Here is a 25,255-nt window from a genome sequence, read left to right as displayed (position 1 = left end):
AGAAACCTTTGTGAGGGATGGCAGCAGCGCGGGCTGCCCGGAAAACCCAAGAATACTGGTAGGAGCAATGCTATGGGTCCTCTAAGGAGCCCCCAAAGTGCATGCAATCATACAACTAATACTGGCAACAGTGTTGGGGTATGATTCTGACATGTTTGATACCAAGTTAATATTATGTAGCTGGACACAGGTAGTGTGTCCTGTGTCCAGTACATGGGTAAAATGGCTTCCCCACACTTACAAAGTCCAGTGTAATGGAGCTGGAGTTCGTTGGGGCACTTCCTCTCATGCAGCGGTGCCCTCACACACGGGTACTTGCACCCTGCCCTCTGGACTAGGAGGGCCTACCATAGGGGTGACTTACAGTGATCTGGTGCAATGACCTGTAGTGAAAGGGTGCATGCACCTTTTCATGCAGGCTGCAATGGCAGGCCTTCAGACACATTTTGCATGGGCTCCCATGGGTGGCATAATACATGCTGCAGCCCAAGGGGACCCCTGGTGCCCTAATGCCCTGAGGACCTGAGTACCATATCCTAGGGACTTATATCGGGGCACCAGTATGCAAATTGTAGTGGTGTGCAAAGTCCTAAGTAACCAAATTTAGAGGGAGAGAGCATAATCACTGGGGTCCTGGCTAGCAGTATTCCAATTAAAACAGTCAAATCACTCTGACAGCAGGCAGAAAATGGGGGTAACCATGCCAAGGGTACTTTCCTACATCTACCTCCTTGTACAGGCAACAATATCAGATCTCCCTTTCAGGGGGATATTACAGAGGCATATACAGAGGAAACAATTCTAAGGGTCGTGGAAAGGGTGCCTCTGCTCACACCGCACCCTCCACTTCCAAGCAGTGGCTCCCTTTTCATTACCCCCAACCATCTAACATCTCGGACGACTACAACATTTCTTCCTCCCCTGGAAAAACATAACATCAGATCAGTTCGTGCAGGACATTATCCAACATGGTTATTATTTGGAGCTTATTACCACACTGCCAAAACTCCCACCTCGCAAAGAGCCCTATCTAGGGGCTATTCTCAACAGATAGCTGGGATTGGCCTACCCAGACGTAGCCAAGATTCAGAACATCCAAGCGCTACTACAACAGTTTCACCCCAACCAACACATAAAAGTCCAAACAGTTATGCGACTGTTAGGCATGATGGCATCTTGCATTGCAATAGTACCACATGCACAACTATATAAGCACGTGCTGAAATAATGTCTGGGGAGCCAATGGTCTCAGTAACAGCGCCAGTTACAAGACCTAGTGTTGGTAGACAGCTGCACTCATCACTCTCTGCAGTGGTGGAACACACAACACTTATCAAAGGGACAGTCATTCATCGACCCTGTTCCCCAGATAATTCTCACATGGGACGTGTCCCTCACCGGATGGGTTGCTCACCTACAGGATCTCACAGTTCAGGGTCTCTGGGAAACCAAACACCAGGGCCTCCACATCAACTACCTCAAGCTTCAAACTGTTCACCTAGCATTGAAAGCATTTTTGACTCACCTGAAAGGCAAGGTTGTTGGTCGGACAATATGACAGCCATGTCTTATCTAGGAAAAAGGGGGGGGGGTGACACTCCATACAGTGATCACGCTTATCTTAGATGATTTGGCATTGGGCAATCCGTCACAACATCCACCTGCTAGTGGAACACCTCCCAGGTACAGACAACAACTTTGATGACCTCCTTAGAATGCAGCAACAAGTCCACGAGTGGGAACTCCACCCCCAAGTCCTCCTCCCCTCCTTCCACAAGTGGGGGTTTCCACAGATAGACCTGTTTGCAACTGCTGACAATGCAAAATGCTCAAACCTTCCCTCCAGGTTCCCACACTCACTATCCAAGGGCAATGCTCTGGATGAACTGGTCAGGGATATTTGCCTATGCTTTTCCACCTCTCCCTCTTCTTCTGCTTGTGGTTCAGACGCTCAGACAAATGTCTCTCACCCTCATTCTAATAGCTCCCACTTGGGCTCATCAACCATGGTTCACCACACTACTTGAGCTCTCCGTACTTCCCCATGACAAGCTTTCCCTCAATCCCAACCTTCTCACTCAGAACCAGGGAGCTATCAGGCATTCAAATTCCAAAGTAACTCAACCTTGCTATTTGACTCCTGAGGTCATAGAATTTGGGGCCATATGTACGAACACATTTTCCCATTGACACAGAATGGGAAAAACCCTTTGCTACATCTGGCCCTTGGTTCCTTAATATCCCACCAGAATGCATGACCATTCTCAAAGAAGCTTGTAGACCCACAACTAGAGTGTGTTACGCATCTAAGTGGAAACTATTTGTTTTCTACTGCCACAGTAAACACATTGATCCATTTGGCGCAACTGTTCAAAACATTGTCTGGTATCTTCTCCATTTGCAGACCTCTGGTCTGCCTTACACTTCAATATGCTTGGATTTATCTGCAGTGGCTGCTTATCTACAAAACAGACAACACTTATCCTTGTTCAAGATACCAGTTATTTAGGCATTTATGAAAGACCTTAAAGAGTAATTGCACCTAGAGTTCCTCCTGCGCCTGTATGGAATCTCAACATTGTACTCACCGGACTTATGGGTCCACCATTCAAACCAATACATGATTCCCCATCCAATTTCTCTCTTGGAAGGTCACGTTTTTGGTGGCCAATACTTCACTTAGGCCTGTCAGTGAGCTCCAGGCATTAACCTTGGAAGAGCCTTTCTTCCAGATGCACAGAGATAGGGTAGTCCTTCGCACTAACCCAAAGTTCTCCCTAAAGCTTTCCGCCTCAATCAGTCACTCAAATTACCTGTTTTCTTTTCGCAGTCTGATTCAGTTGCAGAAAGAGCCCTTCCTACACTAGACGTAAAAAAAGCTTTCATGTATTATAGTGACAGAGCTAAAGAGTTGCATAAAACCGAACAAATCTTTTTTGTTTTTTCCTCCACTCACAAAGGAAAGCCCATATCTAAATCAGGCATTTCGAGATGGAAGCTAAAACAACTTTGCCCACACCTCCTAGAGCACACTCTACCCATAAGATAGGAGCTTCTATGGCAATGATACTCATAGTACGGCCCGGGGGACGCAAGCGGCCCTCCTGACCTTTACATGTGGCCCAGCAGCACTGGGCTGCCCTTAACTAGACTCAGCACTAACATTAAAAACATGTAAATAAACAGGCAAGCATTTATTTAAGGTGAGTTGAAGGTAAAGAAAATAGATAACAGAGGGGTTCTGTACAATGTAACATCAGAAACACCTTCATTTTTAAAGACATTTGAAGCAAAACTGTAAAAGCACGATCAAGTCTGCTCAAAATTCAAAAAGTGTATTTCATCAACACGCAGAAACGTCACCTTAGTACACCAGATTATATCAGTGCATTGAAGAAATATTTTTTTTTAAAGTGATAATTTTCTAACCTGAATTTAGAAACATTCACTCCCCCATCTGCCACCCGACAACAATGCCTTTGGTGAGCTAAGAGGCAAGTCAGCTATGTGCACTCTTTGGGGGGTCTAGGTTTCAATTATACAAAAACATTATAGTTCATTAAATCAAACACAAAAAGGTTTTGTGCAGCACACATCCTGAAGTCATGCGAGGTCCTCATATGTGATAATGAACAAAAAGCAGGGAAAGTGAAATAAAACATTTGCTTAAGATCACACAGTTTGGTTAAGTGGAGAAGCCGTGATTATTCCCAAGTTTATGGTTTCACGTTGTGCTATTGAGACACTAGAAGTATATGCTTTGCGTCCCTTACCCACTTTACTGCCAACCCCGACTGCCACCCTGGTGCCATCAGTGCGGCCCTCGGTCACATCAAAGACCAAACTCTGCGGCCCCGTGAAAATGTTTGCGAGTACCCATGTTCTATGGCCTTCCTGGGCAATATCCCAATAGCTGAAATTTGAAAAAGCAGCTACATGGTCTACACCACACACTTTCACTAAACATTATTGTGTGGATGTGTTAGCACGCCAACAAACAAAAGTACTACAGGCAGTGCTTCATCTCCTTTTTCAAACAACTGCAACATCCACCGGTTAGCCACCGCTTTCTGAAGGGCACTGCATTACAGTCTATGCAGAAAATGTGTATCTACAGCCACACAAATGCCTTGAATGGAAAATGTCACTTACCCTGCAACTATCTGTTCATGGCATGTAGTACTGTAGATTCACATGTATCCCCCCTCCCCCCCGGACACCTGTGGCCATTGCAGGTCCTTCTTAGGGTTTGTTTTGCATGGACATCTCTTTACTGATGCTTAATCACAGTCCATTCTCACCCACCAGCGGGAAAAACAATCTAACAATTCACATTATCACCAAGACAAGGAGTCACTTTCACTTGTGACTTGAAAGACTTCTTCAAAGAAAAACAACTTGCACAACTGGCCCCAACACTTAGATGATCTGAAGTATGCAGAGAATGTGAATCTACAGCACTACATGCCACAGAGAGATGCTTACATGGTGAGTAACATTTTCCTTATTGAATTTCATTAAAGACAAAGAAATACAACAGTTGTGCGGAAAATTCATTGAAATTACAGTGTCAACATCCATCTCTGACCCTCCCCACCGGCATACCTCAAAAGAATATAGCCTCCTTCATGGTATCCCATTCATGGCAAAGTAAAATCTTTCATTGCATATAAAAAGCTTGAAGCACCACACCATAATACCAATTAATTCAGTGATTGGAGGTCGCTTGTGAGACAAATAAATCTAAGGGACGAAATCTAAAGCAAGTCCCCAGCCCGGTCAGGGGCATCCCTCTCCAGCACCTCAGCAGACTCGTCCACAGTGTCTGTTGATGAAGTAGGTAAAAGTAATTATTTGCTTAGTCGGTCCAAAATGTCTTGAGGTCTACACATGGGAGGCAGCAGGTCAGCATATACGGACAATTGTTCTTTACAATAGATAGCCAGTAGTTGAATTTCAGTGCTCTGACATACCCCCATTGACAGGCGACCCTGTGTTTAGCCAAGAGAAGAAACAGTGCCACATATTTCCTGAAATCCACTGCCAGATGAGATAAAAACAGAATAGGTTTATACCAATGTATGGTGTGGTGAGCCTGAGCACATAAATAGTACAACACCATGTCTGGGTTTTTAACCCACCACACCCTCCTTGGAAAAATGCAAGATCAGAGTGTTCCACTGCAACTGAGGCTGCTTTCCAGCCCATGCTAACCATATCAACTGTGTTTTTAGGCTTAGCCGGAGAGGTATGTCCTGGAAAAGATGTAAGAATTTGGGAAGTATCACAATTTTTACTAAAGCAATACAACCTGCCAGAGACAAAGGAAGAGAAATCCAGCAAGTAATACAGTCAATACGTACAGATAGTGCCATGCCATAGTTAGACCGTATCACCTCTTTCCAATCGCAAGATATCACAATCCCCAAGTACTTGAGATATGACCTGCACCACTGTAAGGGGAAGTCTGGGATGAAAGGCTTAGTAGCCGGTGTGAGTGGAAAGAGTTGCAATTTCTCCCAGTTTATCTCCACACCTGACAACCCAGCAAATCTGACAAACTCTCAGTGGACAACATTGAGACTAATATGAGGATCACACAAGAAAAGGGTTATATCGTCTGCATAAATAGAGATCAAGAGATATCTGGTAGGGTAGGGAAGCACATACTCACAGTGGAGTTGGTGCAGCATGGCAGCTAGTGGTTCTACCACAAGCGCAAAAAGTAACGACGAGAGTGGCTAGCCCTGGCAGGTGCCTCTCATTATAGCAAAAGGAGAGGAGATTGATCCATTATCCCAAATTCTAGCAATCGAGTGTGAGTAAAGAAGCACAACCCAGGCCAGGAAAGGACAAGGTTGCCTCATCTGACATAACAGAGCACTTAAGAAGTCCCACTCAATGGAGTCAAAGGCTTTGGTGGCATCTAAAAAAAACTGCCACTGCAGCTAAGTTGGGGTTGATGTCCTGCAGTACTGCAAACAAGGTCCACAGATTGTGAAAAGTGGATCGGCCAGGGATGAATCCCCACTTATCTGGGCAGACCAAGAATGTCATGAGGAGGGATAAGCGATTGGCAAGTACTTTGGCTAAGGTGTGAATATCGCAAGTAATAAGATGAGCCGCCTTTAGGATTTGCATCGAATAGGGATTTGCCTGGATTGAGCAGAGTGAGGTTCAGGGCATTGTGCATAGAAGGGGGAAGCTGACCATCCCTCTTTGCTTCCTGAAAAATGGAAGCCAATATAGGTGCCAAGAGATCCTCATAAGCCTTATAAAAATCAGATGTCAACCCATCAGGCCCTGGGTACTTAACCAGCCTGCAATTGCATTATCGCACCTCTGATCTCATCAGCGGTAAAATCTTAAACCAGAAAAGTCCTCTAGGCATTGGTCAGCCAACCCAAAGCTACGTCCTCCAAATATGAGTCAGCATCAATGGGGTTCTCCCTCCTGTAAGTATGAAGGGAAGCTATAGAACAAGGAAAAGGTATGGAGGATTCCCTAAGTATCAATGTGCACCTGTCCCAAATCGTCCCGGAATTCCAGAAAATCATTAGCGGCCAGTTGGTGCTGAGACATAGTGGCAAGAGTATGCCCCAGTCGCTCAGCCTCCCCATATGCCTGGGCTATGGCAAATTTACAGTGGAAGCGGCATTCTCTATCGGCAACGTCATGAAATTCAGACAACACTGACCTGATCTGTGTCAGTTTAGGATCATCCGCGCCACCTAATTGAGCTTCTGATTGCTCAAGTTCACCCTCCAGGTAGGCTAGATAATTACGCAGGGTAGCGCAGTAATCCCCCACTTTTGGCAATGCAGAGCCCCCGAACTATGGTATTAAACTCCTCTCAGATTATACCCAGCAGAGACATGGAGTCTGTGTTTCTAGAAAACAAATCAGAGATTTCTTGGTGAAGTTCCTCCCGAAATTGAGGATCTAGAAGCAAGCGCGGGGACAGTCGCCAATTCATGCCAGTGGGAGCCTGAGTCGAAAAAGACAGAGCGAGTATGGCAAGAGAATAGTCAGAATATGTATATACAAGATGAAAAGCTTCCCTCACCCAAGATCCCACATCCCTGGAGATAAGCCAGTAGTCCAGCCTAGACGAGCTCCCATGTAATCCTGAGAGGAAAGTGCCTTCTCTGTCTATCAGGTGGAGTGTTCTCCAAGTGTCAAGCAGGTCGTGCTCTTCCATATCCCAGAGATGACAGGCAGCGATGCTGCGATGCGTGGGTGGGATGTGTGAATGATTAATATCCGCATTTAGAGCTGTGTTAAAGTCTCCATCCCACAAAAGCAAAGGTGGGCCTATGGCTGTAATTTAACCCCAGAGGCAGTCAAAAAACTCAGGGTCATCTGTATTGGCCCATAGCAATTAACAATTGTGAAGGCATGGGAGTGCAACTTTCGGCACATGATCATGTAACAGCCTTGCATGTCACACAGGGACCCCTGAGGATGTATGACACACTCTTGCAGATTAACGTGACCGTCCCCTTGAATAAGAAGAGTATGTGGAAAATTGTCTGTGGGAAACCTGCCTGTCCAGTTATACCAGTGGAGGCACTCAAATGAGTCTCCTGTAACAAGGCGATGTGAATGCCATATCTATCTAAGTAGGACAATATGTGCCGTCATTTGCACAGGTTCCCCATCACCCTAATGTTCCATGTAAGGTGTTTATATGGCATTTGGGATAAGATGGAATCAGCACTGGCCACGTTGAGCATTCTAAGGGCGGAAGAGGGGGCAAATGCTGCAGTGAATGGGTGGTAAGCTAATGGGAACAAGATAGCGACACTGCACAGCGAGCATCACAAAATAATCTGCATACTAAAAAACAGCAAATAATCCCACAATTAATTTATCCCCCCCAGTCATACCCTCCCAGAGACTGAAGTAAATAACAAAACATGTATGGTCTTGAGCAGTCCCACAAGCAAAGGATCAATAAAGAAATTAACAAATAAAACAAACAAATCAATGCAAAAGGAAGGGAAAGAACTATACAAACAAGCGCAATCAGGGGTAGCCCACAGGGTCCATCCAGAGAGGCAGCAGGGATCATCCTCGCAAAGAACAGGGTGTCCAAGGGCATCTGGCACCGTCTCAACCACAGTGACGTGACGATGAGGTGAGAGCCTCAGTGGCCGAACAAAGGTGCCCAGGAAGAGAGGCACGTGGTGTAGAGAGTGTGGGCAAAGTACAAAACCATAAATATGGTTGGAGGCTCCCAGAGGGTGAAGTATGGTCAGCCCTGGTCTGAATCTGGAGAGGAGGCCCCTGGCAAGGCGGCAGGTGTTTTCACTGGAGACGTATGAACAGAGTGGTGGTATAAAAAGTCTGTTGCCAGTTTAGGGTTGGTGAAGAAGTTGTTTTTGCCTTGAACGGAGACACGGAGGCGAGTTGGGTAGAGCATGGCATAGGGGATGGTGGCTTGCCTCAGCTTCAGTTTGATCTGAACAAATTTCCGCCTTGCCTCCTGGACAGTGATGGTGAAGTCTGGATATAGTGTCACCTCATTACCATCAAATTGCAAGGGATTTTGGGCCAGATGTAGCAAAGGTTTTTACCCATTCTGTGTCTATGGGAAAAAGTGTTTGTACATATGACCCTTTATTCTCTGGCCAGCCGTAGAGGGGTGTTGTGATACCTGTAAATGAGGTATCTGCTGATAATCAGGTGCATCCGGAGGTGGGCGGGCCATCAAAGTGCGTTGCACATGTTTTACTATGAGAAGTTTGGAGAAGGACTCAGCGCCAAACAGAGTAACAAGCAGCCTTTCAATGTAATCCTCCATCTTGCCCGTATTCGCTGATTCTGGCATTCCTAAAATATGAAGATTGCATGCATCAAGATCCTCATTCTTTGCCACTGCCACTTTCCACACCTTTTCCATGTTGAGCAAAGTGTTGCGACAGGATGAGACAGTGTCCTCCACTGTGGAAAGGTTCTCTTCTGTCCCCTGCAACCGATTATTGTGTTTCTCAAGATTGTGCATGATGGTAACTAGTCTGCAACACATAGGCCCTGGTTATGTCATTTGCGGTAATGACCGCCTACCGCTGCAGCGATGGCCGCCAAAACACCGTCGCCGCGGCTACCTACTGTCCTCCATATTATGACCGTAGCTGGCGGAATTCCGGCTGTGGTCATGACGTCGGACGGCGGTAAGGTGGCACTGCTGCCAGCAGCAGCGCCATGCCAGTAGACCGCCGCAGATATGGCCTGACGGTGTTCTGCTGGCAGAGGCTGGTGCTGGCAGCAGCGCCACGTCCCGTCTCCTGCCGGAGGACCCCCTGCAAGCAGGTAAGTCGGGTGCTCCGACAGGGCAGGGGGGTGTTGTAAGGGGGTGTGGGTGTATGTTTGTGTGTGTGTGCATGCGGGTGGGTGGCATGTGGAATGCGTGTGTGCATGAATGGGTGTGAGTGTGCATGTATGTTGTGTTGTGTGAATGCGTGGGTGCTTGTATGTATGTCAGTGTGTGTGGATGTGTGTGTGAATGTATGTAAGCAATGGTGGGGTGAATGTGGGTATGAGTGTGTGTATGTTGGTGTGTGAATGTCATGGGGGGGGGTCAGGGTGGGGACCCCTATCAGTGTCAGGGAAGGAATTCCCTGTCACTGATTTGCCTACTGCCATGGTTTTTGTGGTGGTAAAAAAGCCATGGAAACCATGGCGGTAGGAGTGGTCATAATCCCGTGGGTGGGACAGTGACGGGCGCCTGGCTGGAGACTGTAGTCTCCAGCCCGGTGGCTGTTACCGCCCTGGCAGACAGGGAAAGGTACCGCCAGCCTGTTGCCAGTACCTTTCTCCAAAATACCACCGTCCTCCAGGGTCGTAATGAGGACCATAGTGTCCATTTTGTTCTCAATAAATGTCAAACTCTGTTACATGGCCATGAAGAGTGTTTTCATGTCACAGAATCGAAAGGTCTGTCTGGAGAATGGCCCGATGCATCAGGTTACTCCATCCCGCTCTCCGGTGCATGTGTTGCTGCATAAATCAAATTGTAGTTTGGTGTGGCAGCCCTCAGATTTGCACATTGTGTTCCCAGTTTTGTGACTCCTGGAGTGACCAGATCAAGAGTAATGTTGAGGGAAGAACACCTGTGCAATCAGTTCTCAGGTAACTGTCTCCAGGTGTCTCTTGATACCACCAAGGAAAAGGGGGGAAGAAGATGATGAAACCAGGGGGTGCCGGTATGCAGGTGTGGAACGAAGGAGCAAAACAAGGCATGATCGCCAGGCAAGTTAGGTTTTCTAGGCGTTCACCCCAGAAGTGTGAGGGAACTACTAACACCAATAGCATGGATTGCTGGCTGGCGCTCTTGCCTTGGCTGTACAGAGTCTCCTACCCAAAGCAAGTTTAAGAGCCCCTATTTAACGTACAACTGGAGTTGCATTGAGGTTCAATGACCCTATAGTAAGGACAGTGGATGGCTAGCAAGGGTGACCTTCAAAAAGCTGGAAAGGGACCCTGTCCCGCCTCACCCTCACTAAGCGGTCGCAGGGGGGGCATGAGTAGGCACAGTTCTCCCCTTCAGATACAAAGTTCCATAGGCCAAGTCCATGAAGAAAGCCGTAGGCATGATACAGGTCCTCTCAATCTAACCAGACGCCTCAGCCGCTCCCCCGTGCACCCAGGTGGTGGCCTCCCAGCAGCCACTGTTTTGGACGAAGGCCAGCATCCAAAGTGAGCTCGAGGGGCCAGAGTGGAAACCCCGCCGGGGCCCTTGAGGAAAAGTGCGATGTAGTGGTCTCCCCTCATGGCGATCCTCCCTCCCCACCTTTCCGACACCCCAGCACAGGGCGGAAGCGGAAAGAGGGGGCAGTTAAACTTTGGCCCAATGGCGGCTACTGCATTTTTTTAAATTCCCCCCACCTTGCCCCAAGGGCACAGTGGGGGCTTAAAAGGAGGCTGCCCGGACCGGAACCCCTCTTCTTTTTTGGGGAGGCCGGGCAGCAACACAAAGAAGACACCGACGCAAGCAGTGGACTCCAAGATACAAGACGACCATTGGAGCAGCGAGCATTTGAGGCGGCAGAAGAGCGTCGGAGAGAGGAGCAACAAAGGAGGACTCACCTTCAGGAACCACCGGGAAGCGAGAAGCTCATCAGCGTAGCAGGTACCTGGGTACGGGGAGGTCAGAGCGGGGGCCCGAGAGTAGGTTTTCAGGCCTGCAAAGACAGGATGTGCAGATAGGCCAAAAGCGCATACAGATACAGGTAAGGAGATCCAAAACCGACCAATTTGGAAAAGGGGAGAAAGTGGAACTAAGATGCCTGGAAGACCGCGAAGTATGCCCAGTGTGCAGTGTACAGAAGTTTTTAGAGCTGAGGCCAGAGGGGCACTGGGCACTTTTCAAACACGAGAATGGGGAATGCTTGAGCACATTCCAATTCAAGGCAGTGCTCAAAAGGGCGCTGACCAGGGCAGGGCTCACAGCATGCAAATTTGGCACCTACTCATTCCGAATAGGGGTGGCGACATCAGCAGCACTACACGGCATGTCGGTGGCAGGCATAAAAGCAATTGGGAGGTGGAGCTCAAACGCCTACAAAGGCTACATAAGAAGGCAACAGACAAACAAGCAGGAATAACATCCCTCCCATTGTCTCACCCCCAATCCACCCACCCCCCAAACCGAACAGATAACAATGGAGGGGGCGAACAAGCGAGAACCTCACTGTCCCTTTCCACATACAGGTGCAGAACACAGAACGGCATGGGTGATCGGTCACTCCTTTGTACAGACAGCCCGAGATTGGTGGGAGTCGAGAGGTCCCACGAGGGAACAATGCCCAAAACAGACAAGGATAGAATGGTTTGGTTTCACAGGCATGAAATGGGAGCACTTCCAAGACAAACTAAGGTAGCTCATAGCCACGCAGCACGCGGGCCCGACGTGGTAATAATACATCTAGGGGGCAACGACCTAGCCCAACTAGGTAGGAGGGGCCTACTAGAAAGCATCAGGGAAAACCTCATGATGGCCGGAAGTTGGCTGCGCAATGCAATGCTGATCTGGTCAGAAATCATCCCCAGACAGAAGTGTAGGTGAGTAATTTCAGCATGGGCATTAGACAAATCAAGGAAAAAGCTAAACTTGTCAGTGAAAGAATTTTGCGTCCAAAATGTCTGGGAAAGCATCAGACACGGGCTAATCAACTTGAAGTGGCCAGAATACTTTGGAGAAGACGGGGTACAGCGGTCTTCCCTAGGGACAGAGGTGTTTTGGAAAAACTTATGGGCAGAATTGCGGCTAGCAGGCTGCAAAAAGATGGATCATGACGGGGGAGCCACCCATTGAGCGGTAACCCAAAGGCGGCGTGGCAGAAAGGAGAGCTAAAGAACAACAAAGGCCACACCCAACCCAGCGAGATGGCAGGACTACTTACCTTCGGATGCCTCACGGCTGGGTAAGGCAGTCTGGGGAGGTACACGAAACACAGCTCTCGCAGCCCGGGTCCGCCGGAGAGCTGTATACAAGGAATTAACAAGCTAGTGAGTTAAGCCTAAAAGGAAATGAGTACCCTCCTACATAGAAAAGGAATAACGCCAACGCCAAGGGGCAAGATACACAAAGGACTAAACGTGACAGTGATTTGTGGCAAATTGATTGATGGACATATGAGATGCAGATATCAAAATTTATGGGGGTTGTTAAGATGCAAAGTGTTTTATGACACAGCGTAACAATTTAAGCATAAACCCATGGGCTTTCAACCTTATGGACGATAACGCGATCTATGACAACTCATGACCCCATTTGCATGGACATGTGATATGACGCAATGATTTATGGCCCTCATAAAAGCAGGGCAAACATGCTGTAAATCAACGCAGTCATGTACTACTTATAAGTTTGCGGTAATGGGCCATCTGGGGGGGGGGTTTGGGCGAAGACCCACACCCGAAGGGAGCTCGAAGGGCCAGAGCAGAAACCCCGCCGAGGCCCTCGTGGAAAAGCGCACCGTAATGGGGCACGCGAACAAAGGAGGGGGACCGGAAGTGATCTCCCCTCATGGTGATTCCCCTCTCCCCACCCTTCCGACACCCCGGCACAGGGCGGAAGCGGAAGGAGGGGGCAGTTAAACTTTGGCCCAATGGGGGCTACTGCATTATTTGAAATTTCCCCCACCATGCCCCAAGGGCACAGTGGGGGCTTAAAAGGAGGCTGCCCGGACCGGAACCCCTCTTCTTTTTCGGGGCGGCCAGGCACCGACACAACGAGGACACCCACCCACAACTAACACTAAGTACCAAGATCGTCGCAGGCTGGGTCAAAGGGTGAAAAGAAAAGGAGAGCTAAAGAACAACGAAGGCCACATCCAACACAGTGGGATGGCAGGGTAAGGCAGTCGGGGAAGGTACACGAAACACTCGCAGCCCGGGTCAGCCGGAGAGCTGGATACAAGGACTGAGCAAGGTAGCGAGTTAGGAAATGAGTACCCTCCTACATAGAAAAGGAATAACACCAAGGGGCAAGAAACACAAAAGACTAAACGCGAGAGTGATTTGTGGCAAATTGATTGATGGACATGTGACATGCAGATATCAATTTAAGCATAAACTAATGGGCTTTCAACCTCATGGACGATAACGTGATTTATGACAACTCATGACTCCATTTGCATGTACATGTGATATGATGCAATGATTTATGGCCCTCATAAAAGCAGGGCAAACATGATGTAAATCAACGCTAATAAACTGCGGCCAACATTTCCCAAACACAAGAAACAGAGTCATGTACTACTTATAAGTTTGCGGGAATGGGCCGTCTGGGGGAGTTTATTTGGCAAAGGCTGTATCAGCAGCTCTAGGCCCTCCACATAGCAATACAACAAAGCCGGTAATATCCCCGACGCGTAGGGCAACAGGAACGCTTACAGATGCACTTAGCAAAGGTGAAGTCCCCCAGGGCCCAATGGGAGCAGGATGGAAGAGAGCAGTGGCTCGGTCCCCCACTGCAGCACTCTCGACCCAACATCCCGAGTCGATAAGTACAGGTTCAGGCGGCCAGCCCAGCAGACAGGGGTGCCTACCAAAGCATCCAGGAAATTCAGAGTTCCCCGGGGCCCAATGTGAGCAGGATGGATGGGAGCAGCCACGTGGCCCTCTCCACCTCAGCTCCTCCAGGCAATAGGCGTAGGTTCAGGCGGCCGGTCCCACAATTACAAAGTCCCACGCCGACCGCAGGTCGCACCTGCAGGATCTTGCACCACTCCTGGTAGCTCGCTTCTCTCTGCAAAGAGGGCTCGTAATCCCTCTCTGTCCCACAGGGAATAAGCAGCAGATGAATCGCCACAGGAATTAGCCCCCCAGGGCTGTTGGGAAGATTGTCGTAGGCCATACCAGGTCACAAGTGGGTGCCATTTTCAGCGAGTGGTGCAGGCCATCCCTCTCAAAAGCACCCAGTCAGATGTCAGTGAGGCTCGCAATCAGTGTAGCAATGTTGGGGGCGCACCTGGGAGCCATACATCTATCCGGCACTGATAAAAAAGTCTGCATGAGGCAGTATTATGGTGGATGTTGTCCCCAGACTGCAGGAACCTCACAGGAGTGTGGCCATCTTGCGCTCTGGCTCTCTCACGGCTCCCCCCCCCGCCACACATTTAGCTAGATTTGTTTTCTGAACCCAAACACCTTATGGCAAAATAAAGTAAGGTTTCTCCACCTGAAATAGTTGATGCTACAAATCTGTTGTTACAGCCGAGTTAATATTTTCTTCTCTATCAGTTCATTTTACACGTTATTTCTTCCACATTACGCTCAGGGTCCAAATTGTCCGACCTGTGAACATTTCACAGTAAAACAAACAAAACAAACAGCAGCTCAGTCTCGATGCTTGTGTTTGCCCTGCAGTGATTGCCAGTTTATTTTTTATGGGGACTGCCCCCCTTACCTCCACCCCCGTTCCCACTCTGCCGACAGATATTTCCCAACCAACAACTGCGGTGCTGGTTAATTAGGTGCTGTAGTGCAAGCACCAAAATGTCCGTCTGCAAGAATGATGCAGCACAAAGTCTACATACCAAAACTTACATCTCCATCACCATCCAAATCCTCATCCTACTTTAAACCACCCTCCAAAGTCTGCCCATCGATTTTCAAAGCCTTTATATAGGTCTTCAGTGTCCCTGTCTGACGCTTCAAGATCTCAATCTAGGTCTCCAAAACCTCAATCTGGGTCTCTAACCAAATCGCTAAAATATGTTTCTCAGTTTCTGCTATCTTATCTGAAGACACAAAACCTGGATATTTTTTCAAAAAACCTATTGCAGCAACACTATTTCTATCACCAGCCTATTTAATTACGGGATTTTCTATCACTTCTAACTAAAACCAACCCACTCTATAAACTAATTTAAACAAAAATGCAGTAGCTATTGCCAGAGTCTCTCTCACCTCGATCACACAAGAATGCATGTGTTTGATGCCAGTCTCCTCCACAACATCCACAGTTAGAGCTTTGTTCATGCATTGTAGATCACAGAAAGGTTGATTGAACTGTGTCCTTTTTACTTTTTCAGGTGAGGAGCTTACCAAACTAGGAGAAGAGGATGAACAGGGATGGTGCAAAGGACGTCTAGACAATGGGCAGCTTGGCCTCTATCCAGCCAATTACGTCGAGTCTATCTAACAATGTGGTCTCCTTCATCCACTTTTACTTCCTCCATTAGACAACCTGCTGGTTCCAGTGATTCCCTCATGGACAGAAACCGAAAAATATATCTTCTTTTCTGAGCAACTTTATATTTTCTTAAATTTCCTTAAAGGCAAATGTGCCCTTTTCAGATTTCACTTTCCCTCTTAAAGTAGCTTGGAACAGTGGTTTGATGTATTTCTGTCACCATTATATGGATTCAGCAGGTCTCCAAACCCAGTGAAAGAGGAGATGTTCTCAGTCGAAGGCTAGATGTTACTGTCTCCAGCTGTGCTGGGGTCTCATTAGGATGATTTGCTTGGATGGTCCCTCGGCTCCCCAATGCCCGCAGGATTTGCTCTCAATGTTTGTGCAATGATGGGACAAATGAAGGAGCAGACCCTCCAGGATGCTGAAATACTAGATTCTGTACTCAAGGTAGCCAGGGATAGTTCCAGAATGATGTGACCCAAATTAGGTGCAGATTTAAAATGTGATCTTATGCAAGCTCAATCTGTGCTGTTCCCCTTAGTCTCAAAAGACCCCTCCTAAACGTTCTTGGCATTCTTGAGCTCTACTCTCCCATCTACATGGGATTCCTGATTTCTACTGCACAGTCCCTTGAGTCCCCCGATTAATGTTTTATGGTCACCCTGAGAACCACAGTGTGCCCTACTGGTCAGACGCCACTTATTGACTTGATCTCTTGTCTTCCTGGTGTGCCCTGAGCCTGCTTTCACAACTATTTATCCTTACTTTTCATCCCCCCAAAGTTCCTGTATGTTTGCTTAAGTCCAGATGGGGCTTTCAATTCTGTTGTCTCATGTAATTCTTCTGTGTCTCTTTTGTTTTTCAGTCAATTGTGTCCTTTTTTCCTTTTCTTTTTTTCACACAATGTCCACACTCTGTCCCGTTGTGTTCTAATTTCTGCTCTCCTCACCTGAGGTTTCTCAATATCTTTGTTCCACATCTCTCAAGAGGTCCCTGTTTGAATTTGGGTCCTGGTCGCTTCTTCCAGGTTGTAATCGAATTCAAGGTTTTAATATCTGCTCCCATGCTACCAAGAGGTTCTCTAATATCTGTAGTTTGGCCCTTCTAAATCTATAATAACATTTGTACAGACCTTGACCTCTGATCACCAAGGCTGTTACATTCTAAGTGAAAAGGCAGAATGGCACTTTAGAGGAATTTGTTGCCAGGTCATCAAACCCTAGAGTAGCCCGGTCTTATTTAGCTCTGCAGGATAGTAGCTGTATGTTAGATTCAGTGGGGGATTCCACCTCCAACTTTTGTAGGGCCCTGTAGGTTCAAGGTTTAGCTGATACGCTCAGAATCGTTTGGTTTCAGTTTGTTAGTCTTGAAGGAGGAATCAAAACTTGGTTTAGTTGGCCTTGGGATACTCTTGGTTCCACAAATGGTGCCATGGTGATTTTGGGCCAGTGTACAGGCCCTTTTAGACTTTAGGATGGGCTCCACGCCCAGCTGAACCCCATTGCACAGATCCTGTTCTACATAAGCTTTCCCAGGTCTCTTTGACGTTTTTTCATGAGAAGCCCAGAAGGAAACGAATTACCAGATAACCATCGCCCTTTAGAGCCACGTCAGTTTATCAGTGAGCCTGATATATGTGTGCAGAGCCTGATAGAGATGGAAAAATCAACAGTGAGAGTTAATAAATTACATTAAAAGCATTTCAGCTTCCATTAACACAGCACATCAAAAGATGTGTATGCTGGTGCAAGTTAAGGGGTAACAAGGCAGCTAATAGAAAGTTCTGAAACTGGGAGACGAAGGAAAAGGCAGTGTTAGCATAATGCTGTGGGATGAAACAGAGGGACTATATGTTCAGAATGTAAACTGTTACTGATAGATGAACATTGATAAGATAAGGACATTTTCAACTGACTACATTTGAAGATGTACCATTTTGATAAAAGAGTTGTCCCAATCAACCACAGCTGAAATTTACCCTTACACTAGTGATATCCCTGAACTTAATAGCTGAAGATTGACCAGTCTGATCATGCAGTCCCCCAAACCAAGCACAGCCGTTGACTGGCCATTTTTAAAATGGTGTCACCCTCAAACTATGTTGAATGGCTGAATGACTGCCTATTCACAAGCTCACAAGAGTGTAGTAACAATCAACTGCTGCTGGAGATTTACCATTTTAATAAAGAATTACTCCAACTAAACAACTGTAAATGTACCATTTCTGGCAATGAGATCCCAATGAACAACACATGCATTTTCTTTGTTCCAATGACAATACCTTCAGCCCAACAGCATGCTGATGGATTCATGAACCCGATATGGAGCTACAACATCAACTGCATCTAGAGATTCTCTGGTCAGTGAACAAATCTCCCATCCAGCTACCGCTGGAGAGCTATCATTCCACTAATCATGGTTGGAGAGTAACCATTCAAATAAAAGAACACAGCACAAAAGACACATGTATTCGAAGAGCATTACCACCCTACCTGATAGGAAGTACATGATATGTTATAAACTATCTTGTATCCTATCCCAGGCATCTCGCCTGTTGTACAGTGTTCAAGTGATGACCAGCTAGGTTCGTGCCACACCACAAGTATACCACTACGTAACTTCATACACAATTCAACCTTTAGATAACCATTTCCTTTGACCATCAACATCAGAAAATGTGCTGGTCTGATAAAGAATTACACAAGCAAAATGATATAAAGATTCACCTTTTCATTAATGAATTCCCCCAAATGCAACACTAAATTCTTCATTCTGATTATGGGATTCCATTATTAACCATTGCTGAAGATTTATTAGTCTGATGAGGTGAAAACCCAATAGAGCATGACTAACAATATACCATTCATAACAAGACCATGGAAGTAAATGGAAATGTAAGTTTTGATGGTGAAGTACCCCAACACTTCAAAATTGGAGAATCACCATTCCAAAAATGAGATACTCCCTGCCAGGTGCACAAGTCCAATTGCAAGATATTCCACTAGCTCCAGCTCCATGTTCACCTAGGTTCTAACAATGCCCACTAACCTACCCTTGCTGAACCTTCTCCTGCACATTAAGCTGACATTTGTGATGGCCATTCAAATCTGGAGATTATTCCAAACTTTTAAAAAATCATACTGACACTGTGGATGATTTCTCCACATAGTGCTGTTAGCTTGAACCCCATCTGTCCCCTTTAGCTGTGAGATCACCTCGTAAGCAAATAAGAAACAATAATAAACCTTGAAGGGAATGGGACAATCTCTGGATTAGAGTTGCAGAGATAATAAAGGTAAAGCTGCAGACCTCTCTTAACGTTCAGTGGTACCCATCTACTCCAGGGCTTTTATTCTGCGATGCTGTGGCTGCCCTTACCGTGCACCTCAATCCCAGATGCAGGAGGCCTTGGTACTTCAGATGTCGCTGCCTTTGTGAGATGGCACAAGGTAGGGCTTCTTTTCCTGCACCCCTCATGTAACACTGTGGTGATTCATCTGATTTCTTATCGCACTGTGACATTTCCATTTGTGCTGCAGGGGCCTCCAAAATTCATTCTCACCATAGGGGCCCCTGGAAACCTTTCTATTAAATCCTTTCCATTTTCATGCCCAGAACAACTGAGGCAAGAGTCGTTAGCAATCACGTCCCTGCGGATTAGGCAGATACATTGTCACCAGTTGTGACTCACTCTGCTGTTGCCCCTGGCTCTGGGACTTCTTCTCTGGCACCCCTCAAGAGTGGGTGCAGAAGCAGCTGGCACACATATGTTCCCTGCTGCCCCTAAGGAAATGCTGCAGTGGCCAGTGAGAATCCATTCTTTGCCTCCCGGTGCCCTGTACACTGAGCTATCCTTCCTTCCTGGAAGGCCTGAAGGTACCCGGCACAGGGTCGGCATGGGCCCTTACTCCCAGGCTACTGTTTACAGACCCTTGGTCCTCTTAACCCTTCCGGAAACCCTCCAGACTTAGAAAAAGGGTCCACGGGAGTCCTTCCTCTCCTGGATAAACTCAAGATATGCTGGAAGAGCCCCTTGATATACTACCCTCCAATCTCCTTCCAGCGAACCTCACAATCTGCTGCAAGATGTTAGTCCATAACCTCTTAGAGAACAGTCAAGAGATGTGCTGGAATTACTTTAGTGATCTTTCCTCTCTTTTTCTGTTGATCGAGGGGATCCTTAGGGTCAGGTTAGCCCTTAGTTATGTTGAAAGGGACTCTGGGAAACGTTGCTGTATTAACACTACTTAAGTCGCACTGATCTAGTTTCTGGACATCCGAAGTCCTCTGGTCATACTTTCACTTTTGGCATCTGTCAAGATATGCTGCAGGGAACGATGTCTCTCCTTTCAACACTGAAACCTCTCAGGATATACCGTAGGGTCTTTAAGGGATCTGATGTACAGGGCACACACACACAGTAGATTGGACCACCCTCTTAATCTCGTGTGAACACATGCAAGCCCAGACGCTCTCACATAATCTCTTGTTTATGTAGTGTAGAACTCTCCTGCTGTTGCTCACTTCCTTGGCATCACCCATCGCATCTCTGAGCCAAGTGCTGCTCCTGCATGGGGAGCGCCCCTGTTTTTCATTCAGCAGATTATGTGGCTAGACTGTCTCAGACCCCGTTTGCCCACCCCTTCCCCCGCAAAACTCCTAAACCCTCCCAGGATGCTGCTGTCATCTATATTGCACCCACTTTGTACATGACTTGTGTATTGTAAAGATCTATATAAAATATAAATATATATAAATATATCTATTGTGATTGTGTAATGGTGCAATAAACACTGAAGTCCTGATATGTCAACTATGCTGGTGTTGGAATGTCTTTCAGCCTGAGCTGGAGTATCAGTCCTCACTCTGGTTCAGGTCTTGTTCACTTGGTGTAGAACACGATGTGAATGCATGTCCCTGTAACACTCTTGGGTGATCGTACAGGTTAAAGATCCTTGAATCTCCCTCCTGGGGGACGCCCAAGCTGGCAACCCTGAACTTTGTATGTGGACTCACTCTCCTGGAAGACAGGAAGGCTGCTCACCCTAACTATTTCCCTTGTGAAAGCACAAAGAGACTTACATGATGACAGCCTCTGCTCTGCAGCCCTAGGTTCCAATGCCGATGGAGGTGCCTAGTCTGAAACCACATGCTTGTGCAAATGGAAATCATGCCTCAGAGGTGGTTTCAAGGTCATCCTGCAAGACACCGCATGCAGCCGCATTCTCAGATGGTTTGCTTCAAAAGTAACATTTTCTCATGTTGTAAAGGTTGCTTTCCTTATGACCACCCTGGCTTTAGCAAATGGTAATGACATGAAGTGAGGTGGTTACCCTAATTGTCCATTTGCTTTCAATGAGAGCAGCCTTAACGTGTCCGATACCATTTTCTTAAACTACAGAGTACTTACTTTAGGAGTACCACCGTCCTCCTTGGTTGTGAACCTAGTAAGGATCCAGGGTTCCTTGGACACAGCCCTGGGAGATAAGAGACAGGAAGAATTTATGCAGAGTGGCAGGTACGCTAAACATAATAGATAATCTAGCTTCTGCTACAACTATATTGGTTATAACTTTGCCATTGTTTGTGGTGTTGATTGTCTTGCAGGAAGAATAAATACAAAGTATGTCTAAAGCATCACGATGTTCCCTATTGTAGTACTCTGCTCTGAGAAGCCACTCCCTCACTCATATTCACTTACATTCCATCACTTGAATACATTATCACTCTCAGACATTCTCTCTCACTCTTACCTCAGCCATTCACCCTCACCCACTTGCTCTCACTTACACTCACACACATTCACACTTGATTATTCTCACTCACTCACATTCACTTACTCACATTCACACTTGTACTCCTTCTTGCTCACACTCATACTTCCCCACTCACTCAGTCACATTAACTCACTTTTACTCTTACTCATTCACATTCACTTACTCTCATTCACACTTGTACTCCTTCTTGCTCACACTCATACTTCCTCACTCACTCAGTCACGTTAACTCACTTTTACTGTCACTCATTCTAACTCCATCTCACTTATTCTCACTGTGAATCACTCTTTCCCATGCACAGTTATTCACTGTCATTCACTCTCACTCATTCTCACTCATATTTATTCTCAGTCACACTCTCTCACACACGTTCTCTCCCATTCATTTTAACTTGCTCTCTTACTCACTTACTCTCACCGTTTTCACTCACTTTGACCCGCTCTTGCTGACTCATTCTCACTTTTGCGTGCTCTCAATCACTCATTCATTCCCATTCAGTCTCACTCTTTGTACCCACGTTTACTCTCATGCACTCACAAACAGCTGTTACATCCACAATGGAGTTGAAGAGTTTAAAATAGGGTTGAGCCACAAAGTTTTCTCAGGAGGAGAACCCTCAGTGATCCCTCGAATAATAATGGAGGCTCGCTTACTTTGCTCACTCATTGGAATTGGAGCCAAGTAGTACACCCCACCACTCTCAAAGGTGACCAGTTGTTCAGCAAAGTTCTCTTGACTTGTGTGCCTCACTTCCTCACAGTGGTCTCAATGCAGGTTTCAACCAGGGGAGCTTTTGTCTCTGTTCCTCTGTTCAGGGCACAGCTCTTCTCCCTGCCCCGATTACTACAGGCTCCTCCTCATGGAGTTAGTCTGAGCCTTGGGGAAAACAGCAACTTCCAGACTCATGTCCACAAACAGACGTCCCTCTGTGCGTGTGCAACAAGCTTTCTACAGAAGTCCATCCGACTTTGGCCTCCTGGCTCAAGCAAGCCAGTCTTTATCTAAATCTCGGAGCACTGGATGGAAGCCGGGACTGATCAAGATGGGGTGCGGAACTCATTACCTCAACCAGCTACAGCAGAGGGCGTTTTCACACCCTTGAGCATATTTAAGAGCTCTTAGTGTCACCATAGCATTATTTTTTTTACGCTAAGACATCGCTAAAGTGGCTTTTCTGCCACACCATATTTACAAAGTGGCGCAATACTTTGTAACCCCTTGCGCCACATTATGCCTGCGCCAGGCATAATGTATGCAAGGGGGGCGTTCCAGCGCTAGGAGGCTTACAAAAATGGCACAGTGAAATTTAAAAGATTTCACTGCGCCTTTTTTGGCGTCATTTTTAACGCCTGCTCTGAGCAGGTGTTGAAATGACGCCTCTATAGTTACTTATGGGCCTTCTTGCACTATGCTGCACTAGCGTTAACATTTTTGAGGCTATTGTAGCAAAGCGCCACAATAGCATCAAAGATTTTGATGCTATTGTGCTAATGACTGCCATGGTGCGCCATATTGCAAATACATCGCAACCATGGTGTCAGTAGGTGCTGGTGGAGGGGGGGCGCAAGGAAAGGAGTGCATCATAGCTGATGCTCTATGTGTTTTTGCAGGGCTTTGACAAAGGCGGGCAGAAATTGAGATAGAAAATGCAGTTTCCCAGGCAAACCAGGCAGAATCCCTGAGCGGGGTTTCGGTGATTTCCAGAAAGTGCTTGGCAGAGTACAGAGAGGAGACCACGGATAGGCACAGGGTGTGGACTTAGCCTTGCACAAATCAAACACTCAGTGTTAACTTATGCCCAGACACGGCTACAGGAAGAGCTGTCAAGCAACAAAACATATTTTGATCGTTTTTTTTTGTATTCAGGAAAGGGTTGGGGCTGAATTAAATTGCATCAAAAAAGGTATAGGAGTGAAACTGATGTGCGGTTTCTGAGGGGCAGCATCAGTGGCTGCTCCGAGGACAGACCATACGGAATGGCCTCTGCAGGAACCATTCTTTTGAGCTGCAGTCAACCTGTGCTCACAGAGGATACCATCCATACTGCACACAGAATTCATAGACTTCACACAAGAACACGCAGCACACACATGCAGGGATGAGAAGGTCCTAGTTATGATGGACTTTACCGATTTTACCAGTTAGTGTTGGTCTCTAATATATACATGTAAAAAGACCCATGCCTAGTGAGGTGGCAACGTAATACGTTTTCTAAGGTTAAAAACAAAAGGCGCGCAATTAAATGGAATAAATGTGCAGTTAGAGTTTAGTGGGTCGCACATAGACCTACCTCATTAATATTCATGAGGTAGGTCTAGCTTTGTGACCCCCTGGGTATCGCATAAATGACAGGGATGATGGCCAGCTAGGATCAGCAGACCACCATGTCTTTGATTGCTTTTAAATAAAGCATTTTTTTTAAATACAGCCCATTTTCCTTAAAGGAAAGCAGGATGCCTGCTCTTAAAAACTGTTTTTACAAACCTTCACAAAGGGAAAGTGGTCCCTTGGGGACCCCTTACCATTTGTGAATGGGTTACCACCTACTTAAAGTAGGTGGTAAAAAGTGAATGTTTTGCAACCGCATTTCGGTCGCAAAACATTCACACATGCCACTACGATTCAGTATTAGGAAGGGATGCCTCAAACAGACCACTTCCTAATACCGACTCGCAAAACCAATTTGTGATTTGGTAATAGGATACAGAATTGCAAATAGGACTTTCTACATTAAAAAAAAAGATTTTTAGGTCACAATCTGCAAATCGGGCTGTTTGCGACCTCAAAAAAGCTTTATACATATGGTCCCTAGTCTCATCGTGGTAAGAAATATGAACTATTATACTGCCTACACAATAAGATGCTATCTCCCTGATCATAAGGGCCTTTTGGAAAATATATGTCTATGGGAAAGGTCTTAGGGTCCAAATTTACTAAGGCCCTGCACCAGCACAAAGCAGCTCAAAGTGGTGCATGGAATTTCCTTGCAGGAAAAGCCATTTCGCGCTGGAAAGGTGCAATTTTCTCAGTGCACAAAGCACTTCACGTTGCTTTACATCACTTTGCATTAAGGGGGTGCTTCTGGGGTGTCACTTGGGTGGATCAGCACAAGCACTTATTGGTTTTTCATGCAAAGCCTGATCTATCTACTACGACAGCCAAACCAGGCTTTGCATACAAAATAGCACCTCCTTGAAGCAGGTGCTATTGTTCAGAAATGTTTTCATTTCTCCAAAAAACCCAGACATTAACTGTGTACTGGAGTGCACAGCACACACCCTGGAGGAAATGTACCAATTTTTGATGCAATGCAGCGGAGCAACCAATGTTTCTGTGCTGCTTTGCGTCAAAGGGAGAGAGATAAAGAGTGCCATATCTACTAAGATATGGTGCTGTTTTCTGTCCCTAGGAGCTGGAACACCTTAGGCTGCCATGTGCCAACACACACACCAGTGCACCACAGGGCAAGGGTGTGTGCGTTCTGTCAAGGAAAGGTTTGTGCTGTGCATTGCAGCTCACATGGAAAGTACAAATCCTAAGCTGTACAGTGCACACTGATTTCTGCGAGTTTGTGGGTAATGCAAGGTTGCCTTTTAGAGCACCAGTGAAAGAAATGACAGCAGCAGCCCAGTCTTAATAGATATGGTTCTGCACTGAAGCAAACATACCATGCAATATAATCCAATATATCAAGCTTGCTATGATTTGTCTGCCCTGAGTCCTAGTTTCTTTGTGGTTCTGTGCACCCCGTTGGTCAAAATAGTAGATTTCCAGCAACCTTAAACAAAACCCAATCCAATAAGCCCATAGTTCCCCTAACCAGCCTTTA

At 46.5% G+C, this 25,255-nt stretch overlaps 1 protein-coding gene across 4 annotated transcripts in view; it reads left to right on the top strand.

Annotated features, from left to right (window-relative positions):
• Positions 1-20,463, top strand: part of PACSIN1 (protein kinase C and casein kinase substrate in neurons 1) — a 288,391-nt gene extending 267,928 nt beyond the window's left edge. For 2 of the 4 annotated variants that reach the window (XM_069238839.1, XM_069238840.1), the window contains exon 10: positions 15,546-20,463. In XM_069238839.1, coding sequence (XP_069094940.1) covers positions 15,546-15,655 — 110 coding nt within the window. In that variant the 3' untranslated portion in view covers positions 15,656-20,463. The remainder of the gene's footprint in view (positions 1-15,545) is intronic. The other 2 variants (XM_069238837.1, XM_069238838.1) reach the window with 2 other exon arrangements.
• The last annotated feature ends 4,792 nt before the right edge of the window (positions 20,464-25,255 follow it).

Source organism: Pleurodeles waltl, chromosome 6 (assembly GCF_031143425.1).
Source record: "Pleurodeles waltl isolate 20211129_DDA chromosome 6, aPleWal1.hap1.20221129, whole genome shotgun sequence".
In the NCBI taxonomy this organism is placed as follows: Eukaryota; Metazoa; Chordata; class Amphibia; order Caudata; family Salamandridae; genus Pleurodeles; species Pleurodeles waltl.
This window is presented reverse-complemented; position numbering and strand designations above follow the sequence as displayed.